The following is an 8,608-nucleotide window of genomic DNA, read 5'->3' as shown; positions in this document are numbered from 1 at the left end:
ATCCATCTGGCCCATCAAGACTCACTCTCATTTCATCAGTCCATAAAACCTTAGAAAAACCAGTCTTGAGATATTTCTTGGCCCAGTCTTGACGTTTCAGCTTGTGTGCCTTGTTCAGTGGTGGTCGTCTTTCAGCCTTTCTTACCTTGGCCATGTCTCTGAGTATTGCACACCTTGTGCTTTTGGGCACTCCAGTGATGTTGCAGCTCTGAAATATGGCCAAACTGGTGGCAAGTGGCATCTTAGCAGCTGCACGCTTGACTTTTCTCAGTTCATGGGCAGTTATTTTGCGCCTTGGTTTTTCCACACGCTTCTTGCGACCCTGTTGACTATTTTGAATGAAACGCTTGATTGTTTGATGATCACGCTTCAGAAGCTTTGCAATTTTGAGACTGCTGCATCCCTCTGCAAGATATCTCACTATTTTTGACTTTTCTGAGCCCGTTAAGTCCTTCTTTTGACCCATTTTGCAGAAGATGCCAAAACCACTGATATCAAAATGTGTCCAATGAGATTTCTTTGAAAATGAGGTGAAAGTGAGAAAAAAGAAAAGTAGATCACCACCTGTGTAAGATTATGTTTCTGTAATGGTTCATTCATGAAAGTAAACATCCTCTTTAACTGAAATCATATTTTAATGCTAAAATATATATTGTTGTTTTTGTCGATGATTTTTCAAATGTTTATTTTTACCAAAAGCTTAGAAAATTATAAAGAGCATTATTATGTTTGATCAGGATGATCACAGTTACTGTGACAAAATCCTGAGTTTTCTCTCAATCAAAATATCAAAGCCTGGCTGCTCTTTTATGTGTCTGTAAACTCAGAAGAATTTTCTATTTTATTTTACTGACATATTTTCTGGAAGTTATATGTGGGCAAAAATCCACAGAGTGAGAAGTATAACATTAATAATATCATAAAGAAGAAACCAAACATGACTGTAAACGACCTACGACAGACCCGATGACACATTTGTGCTTTTCAGCATCTTTAACCACTTTTATTGCACATTTGCTGTCACAGCACACCTCAGCTGCAGCTTCCCTGCTGCCAGCCACACGAACACAACAACAACATTCAGTCCGGACTCAATTCATTGTTTTATGCTGGAGAGGTGTGATTGTGGATGCCACTCAGCTGCGTCCGCCTCACCTGCAGCGGCACCGCAGATCAGGCCCCACCACAATGACATAAAGAGACATAACAAAAGTAGAAAGAGCCAACTCCAGAGAAATGATGCAATAAGATTGGAAACAAAGGCAGTGGGGGACAGAGTGAATGAAGAGAAGTCGTCTCAGTGTTGTCACTGACTGGAGAAAGAAGATCGCAGAAGTTTAGAGTGTCTCCAGCTCATTTCATTGATGCCTCATCTGACTTGTTGGTATCTAAATCGGCTACAAGGATTAGACATGTAAAGAGAAACTGAGGTTTCATGGTGGTGTCACAAGTGAAAGGACTGGTTATTTTTCACAGGCATCCAGCTGACAAAGGCAGTTACGTCATCATGGGAGCTTCTGTTCTGTATTGTATAGAGAAGAGTGAGTGAGTGAGTGAATGGACCAGGTCATTGATTCCCAGGCCTGCTGAAGATCATGGTTTCCCAGTGGCAGTGTAGGCAGCACATGCGCATATTCTATGATGTGATTTGTACTGTTGCAGGGTAGACTGGGGCATCCCTAAAGACTGATACATCAGGTCCTGGGCAGCAGGAGAGACGTCATGACAAGAAGAGATGGTACTGAAACAGTTCTAGTTTTACATTTCTCTGAGACTTTTGCAACATCAAAGATGGTGGATGAAGTAGTACAGTTGGTGCACTCTTACTTTACTCAGATATGTAGAAAAAGGATGAGAAATAATATTTATCACATCATCATTGTTATTACTGTCAACAGTAGTTACCAAAGTAATATATATATTAACAAAAACATCCCTATCATTATCTGTATTATTTCATGCTGTGTTAAAAATAATTACATGCACTTTACAACATTCAGTTCAGGTCATGTTTGTTTAGCATTAGCATGCAGAAATGCCTTCAGGTAACCTTTTACCGTGCAGTATTAGAACAGGCTGAACTAGACAAACATTTTTATGGAATGAAACATGAGTGCGATACAACAAAGCTGCTCACCCTGAAAAAAGTAACTGCCACCTTAATGAAGCGGATGACACAAAGTACATACTAAGAGCTATAAGGTAACAAATGTTCTTTTCTTATTAATGATTTCTAATGAACAGGGAAACCAAACACACTATAAACTGAGAAAAAGCGTTTAGGCGTTTAGGAATAAAGTCTCTAAAAATTATCTGATCAGTTTCAGTCTTGGTTGTTTGATATATCCTCAGAACAGAGAATAAGATATTAAACTGGTAACTGGTGCATCTTTCACCTTTGTTTGGATAAAGTGCTGGTTTGGAAAAAAAAAATCATGCCACCTCACACTTTACCAGTTTACCTACCACTGCATGTTGTTTAGAACATTTTCAGATTAATCCTAGTGAAGAGTGATGCAGTGGTGAGTCCTGTCACCTGTTAGGGTTGTAAATCCTTGATTATTTATTTAAATTATTTGATAAAGCTGTTTTAATTATTCTATTTATACACAATGCAAATGTGCTCATGAATTAGTTGGCTCTCTGTGTTTTGAGGGCCATAAGCTTTGTCCAGCACTATGCCTTGTCACGGTCCGCTGTGACGGACCGAGGGGAGAATGCGTGTAATGGACCCAGGTGCGTACACAAGTGAACAGACGGGAGTGAGCTTTAACAGAAGGCGAGCCTTTAATATGGCTGAAAACAAGGTGTGCAAATACAGCAGGGATGGCGTGGCTAAACAAAAACCTAAACTGGGAACAAACTATGGTGAGGCTATGGCTTGGAAGACAACAGACCAGGTATGGAAACACGGAGGGTGGGAACACAGACGACGCGACACAGACTGTAAGAAACACAGAGACTAAATACACATGAGGAATGATCAGGGGAAGTGGCCACACATGGGAACGCAGCTGACACACATGAACTTAACGACAGGACAGGAGGAGTGAGCTGAATACACAGACAGTGAATGCAGGCCTTCAAAGTAAAACAGGAAACATGAGACATGAACCGGGGAGATGTAGTACAGGGGGAGGTGACATAACTGACAGCATGAACTTGACAGTACAAGACACACAGACATAACACACGAAGGGCAAGGGAGACGTAATGCAAGGGTAACATAATTACAAAAAGGACTGGACTACCTTAAAGAACCTAAGCAAACAATAAACATCAAAATAGGTTAAGCATAACACACTGGGTCACACGACCCAGGACCATGACATGGCTGTGCTGAAATATTGAAAAGTGGACGTAGAGCGCTTGAGGTTCCTTTTTTTGCTGATAATGGTTACAATATGGTTACAATAAGTCTCTCTGGGTCAGGAAGTCCAAACAGTCCAAACAAGATGTCCTGAACTGGGTCTTAAAATCAGCTTAAAATCAGCTGAGGGACAATATTAGACAATATTAGATAATCAAGGCTACGTAGGGTTGTTTTTCTTCTGTCTTTCTCTTTCTTCTCTGTCTTTCTGATTCCAGGAGGAGCAGATACAAGGCAAGGTTGGACTGAAAGGAGTGGATTGGAAGGGAGCCATCAAGAGGGGTGCTGGGAGAAGATAATAATCATTTGTTATTGTCAAAGTATAAAAGCTGCACAGCCCGTTTCAGGGATAACCTTAGTGTGAGGCAGACTGTTGTTTCACACCACGGTCCAGCGCAGTAACTTGTAATTTTAACTGCCAAAGAAAATTAAATCTTTTAAACGACAGGTGTTTCTGACAATTCTGAACATGACACACCTCACAGCAAGATGATCCTGGGTTTAAATTCAGGGTGGGGATTTTCTCTGCAGAGGTTAGATGTTCTTCCTGTGTCTCTGCGGGTTCAATCTGAGGAATCAATCTTCCTCCCACAGTTCAAACACACGCAAGTTAGGTTAGCTGATTATCCTAAATTAGCTAATTGTCTCTATATGTTAGCCCTGCCACAGATTGTTGACCTGCTCAGTGTATACCCTGCCTTTAAAACAGCAGCGTGAATGATCAGTATTTCTGCACAACTTCACTGACACAGCATGTCTGATGCAGAATTTCTTTAACACCGTGAGAAACTGCACCATCTAGTGGTGACAGAGTCAAATGTGAGGATGATCGATATCAGCTCCACCCACAACAGAGTAAATCAAACTTAAAGATTCACTTTGTCGATCTGACGGGAACGCCATTACACTAAAGCTTAGGATCTGTACTGAAGAATACAAATTAGCTCAAAAGTCAAAGGAACTGTATTTCGGTGAGTCTTGTCCTTTAAGTTATCTGATATTATCACGGATGGCTGAAAGAGCTCTTTTTGAAAATTTCCTGAGCTGCCATGTGTGTTCAGAGACTTTCAGAGATCCTGTGTCTCTGAGCTGCGGCCACAACTTCTGTTCAAGCTGCCTGCAGAAATTCTGGGAACAAACTAAAAACAAAAACTGTCCCATTTGTAAAAGAAAATCTTCAAAGGATGAAGCATCTATAAACGTTTCTCTCAAAGAACTTGCTGACTCCTTTGCTAAGAGACACAGTGAGAGCTCACCTGAGAAGGAAAACGAGAAGGAGGAAGAGAAGGAGGAGGTGGTGTGTGATAAACATCCAGACGTCCCTTACTGGTACTGTGAGGATGAAGACAGAGCTGTGTGTCCTGTGTGTGAGTTTTCTCTCCACCAGAGTCACAAAGTGGTTCCTGTAGAAGAAGCAGTCAGTGACCTGAAGGAGCAGCTGAAATCTGACTTAAAGTCTCTGCAGGACAAGAGGAACAAATACAAACAAGTGGAGGAAACATACAATGAAGTGAGGGAACACATGAAGAAGCAGCTGTTGTCCACAGAGAGGCAGATCAGAGCAGAGTTCAACAAGCTCCAGCAGTTCCTGAAAGAGGAAGAGGAGTCCAGACTGGCAGCTCTGAGGGAGGAAGAGGAGCAGAAGGGGAGGACTATCAGCAGAGAGATGAAGATGATTGAGGAGCAGATCTCCTCTCTGTCAGACAGCATCTCTGCTGTTGAAGAAGAGCTGCAGAAACACAGCGTGCCATTCCTCAGCAGTTATAAAGACACTCAGAGCAGAGCCAGAGCCCAGAGCTCAGTGTCAGATCCACAGCTGGTCTCAGGAGCACTGATAGATGTGGCCAAACACCTGGGCAACCTGTCCTTCAGAGTGTGGGAGAAGATGAAGGAGAAGGTCCACTTCAGTCCTGTCATTCTGGACCCAAACACTGCAAACTGCTGGCTCTATCTGTCTGATGATCTGACCAGTGTGAGACATGGAGACACAAAGCAGCAGCTTCCTGATAATCCAGAGAGAAACACTAAGTATGCCACTGTTTTTGGCTCTGAGGGCTTCAGCTCAGGGAAACACAGCTGGGAGGTGGAGGTGGGAGACCATCCTGAGTGGATTGTGGGTTTAGGTAAAGAGTCAGTTGACAGGAAGGGAGAGCGTTTTGTTTCACCAAAATGTGGAATCTGGTGTTTAAAGCATCACAGTGGAGAATACAATAATGGTGATGGTCAGACTGTGAAAGTGAAGAAGAGTCTCCAGAGGATCAGAGTCCAGCTGGACTATGACAGCGGGGAGGTGTCCTTCTATGACCCTGAAGACATGACTCAGATCTGCACTCACAGAGACACTTTCACTGAGAAACTGTTTCCATATTTTAACATTGGAGAGGCAGGAGACGCCAAAACCTCTGATATCAAAATCTGTCAGACTGAGATTTCTCTGAAAACTGCAACGACGTCTCTGTGAACTTTTTTTCTCTTGTCTCATCCGTTTAGTTACAGCTTGTTTTGTGGTTGTGTGTTTTTCAGTTTCGGCTACTCCTGTTGTTATTTTTTATGTAAGAAATTTCAGAAAGAAAGATTAGTATCTGAAGCAATTTATATAATGAGATAAAAATTATTTTCAAAACACAGTAAAATTAAAGGATAAACGTAATTTTTGCTTTGTTTTCTTGCAAATTCAGTTTGAAGGTCCTCAAAACTTTATATTTATTTGTTCTCTTTTTGGTTGATTTTTTGCCTTTTTTCACAAATATATAGCAGTTTCAAGTCATTGGGTGTTCATGAAACAGTTTTTAAACATTTAAACAGTGTGTAGTTGAACATACTTCCATGTGTCAGACATTGATGAACAAGCACTAATAAATGTCACTTTCTTTACCTTTATCAGTTATTTAGATCCATATCAGCTCATAACAGCATTGTGACAATTTGTGTTTTAATGGTTTCAAAATGATAAATAGACTTGACTCATAAATAATCCTAATGTCTTCTTTTGATACTTAACTGTCAGTGATTCATTTAAGTGATTTGCTTCATTTAAATGTGCTTCTTATAGCATGTTCTCCATTACGTTGCAAAATAAGCCAAACTGTGTAGGTTGTCATAATAATTCAGCCATGTTTTTCTTCAAAATGTGTCATTGCAGAATAATGTTGACTGTCTGACATTTATTCAGTTGTATTCATACAAACTAAAGCTCATTCTTTGATTTTAGATTGTTCCTAAGTTCTGTGTAAATTGCTTTGTCAGATACAGACACTGTTTTCTTTGCTACTGACTGACCCGAAACATTTATTTCATAATTGTTGAACATTTGTACAGTTGGAGCTGCTGTTTGTTCCAGTGTGTTTCTGTGAACTCTCACTTCACATTCCAGATCACATCAGCACATTCAGCATTTGGTCTTGTTAACTGTGGATTTCCTGTTTTTCACCTCCAGAGCAAATATGATGAAAATGTCAGAAACATGAGTTCACTGATTTCCTGGATTATTTTCTGTCAATAAAAATATCAAAGTCTGGCTGCGTTTTGATTTGTGTATAAACATCGAAGAAAATTTGATCTCTTAATTTTTATTGTTTAATTCTTACTGTATTCAAACTGTCCTTTTATTGGTAACACATTAACACATCTTGAAGTTAGAGAAACACGTGCATCACCTAAGAGAATAAAGCAATAATCTGAAGAATCAGAGAATTTAAGGATTAATATTATTACACAGAAAAAATCTAAAGTAGCAATAAGAGACAAAAGGAAAAGTAAGAGGAGGAAACTTCATGTAGTTTATGTGTAGGGCTGCACAAAAAACCTGTGTTTATTATTTAATCGTTGATAATTCAAACAGAATGATGATTTATTAGAGGCATCAGTGCCATTTTAGTCCCCACTGTGCAGCCCTGATGTTGTTGGTCAGACTGTGACAGTGAAGAAGAGTCTCCAGAGGATCAGAGTGCAGCTGGACTATGACAGGGCAGAGGTGTCCTTCTATGACCCTGAAGACATGACTCACATCTGCACTCACAGAGACACTTTCACTGAGATTCGTGTATTATTGGAAAAGCAGGATATGCCAAAACAACTGATAATAACCTGTTTTAGACTTTTAGAGCTTTTCATTGTAGTTCAGTGAGATCTCAGTGAATTTCTTTCCTTTTATTTTTCCGTTTTCCGTTTATTTTAAATTTTTGTGTAAATTATTGTGAATGTATTTGTTTCATCTTTCAATCTTTAATCAATTCCATCACTTTCTTTCTATGTGAGAAAACACTAAAATATCTCTTGGAGTAAATGAAATGTACAACATGAACTGCTGATGACTGAAACACAGAACAGTCATGTGTTCATTTCTTGTCATTTAAGGTCAAGAGCCGTCACTACAGGCCTGCAGGCAGAAATCTGAGAAGCCTGATCTGAAACTTTTCTGTTAGTCACTGTGATTTGAAGCGACTAAAAGTGATCAAAAACCCTTGAAATAACAATTTGACTAGTTCATCTTTTGGTTGTTTCAGTGGCTGAAACACTAAAAATAACGGTTTTTTCTTGTTTTTTGGACACCTGCTGTATTTGAAAGCAATTTGAGTGTTTTTAATTATTATTGTTGCATGGAGGATTTACAAAACTCACTGAAGATGTTATAATGAAAACACTGAACATTTGAAAACCTCATCAGGCAAGTCTTGATACAAATACTGAAGCTGAGAACATTTCCTCTGTATTTGTATTTGATACTAATTAGTCTTATTAACTGTGGAGTTCAAGTTTTTCTCCTGATGAACAAATATTGTGAAAATATCAGCAAAACAAGTTCATTAATCTCCTGTTTTTTTTTTTGTGAGTTAAATATATCAAAGCCTGTCTGATGTGTCTGTAAACACAGAAGGACGCTGAACTTTCTATTTAAACTGTCATTTTATTGATAACACCTTAACACATTTTATTGAAGTTAGAGAAACACGTGAAGCATGTAAGAGAACAGAGCAATAATCAGAAGAATCAGAGAACTAGAGGATTAATATTATTATACAGAAGAAATCCAACATGACAAAAAGAGACAAAGGGAAAGACTATGACAGGGGGGAGGTGTCCTTCTATGACCCTGAAGACATGACTCTGATCTACACTCACAGAGACACTTTCACTGAGAAACTCTTCCCATGTTTTGGTATTGGAGAAGCAGGAGACACCAAAAACTCTGATATCAAAATGTGTCCGATGAGATTTCTTCAAAAATGAGGTGGAAGT

The 8,608-nt window shown here is 39.5% G+C and overlaps 1 protein-coding gene across 2 annotated transcripts; it reads left to right on the top strand.

Annotated features, from left to right (window-relative positions):
• The first annotated feature begins 3,385 nt into the window (after window positions 1-3,385).
• LOC120745750 (nuclear factor 7, brain-like) lies at window positions 3,386-8,608 on the top strand. 2 transcript variants are annotated; one of them, XM_040050882.1, is made up of 2 exons: window positions 3,386-5,660; window positions 8,447-8,608. In XM_040050882.1, the coding sequence occupies exons 1-2, from the start codon at window positions 4,380-4,382 to the stop codon at window positions 8,597-8,599; spliced, it is 1,434 nt and encodes a 477-aa protein (XP_039906816.1). In that variant the 5' UTR covers window positions 3,386-4,379; the 3' UTR covers window positions 8,600-8,608. The 2 variants fall into 2 exon arrangements, with proteins under 2 accessions (XP_039906816.1, XP_039906815.1); XM_040050881.1 differs by lacking the exon at window positions 8,447-8,608 and having other exon boundaries at window positions 3,387-6,887.

This window comes from Simochromis diagramma, unplaced genomic scaffold, assembly GCF_900408965.1.
Source record: "Simochromis diagramma unplaced genomic scaffold, fSimDia1.1 OVJJ01000131.1, whole genome shotgun sequence".
Lineage (NCBI taxonomy): Eukaryota > Metazoa > Chordata > Actinopteri > Cichliformes > Cichlidae > Simochromis > Simochromis diagramma.
This window is presented reverse-complemented; position numbering and strand designations above follow the sequence as displayed.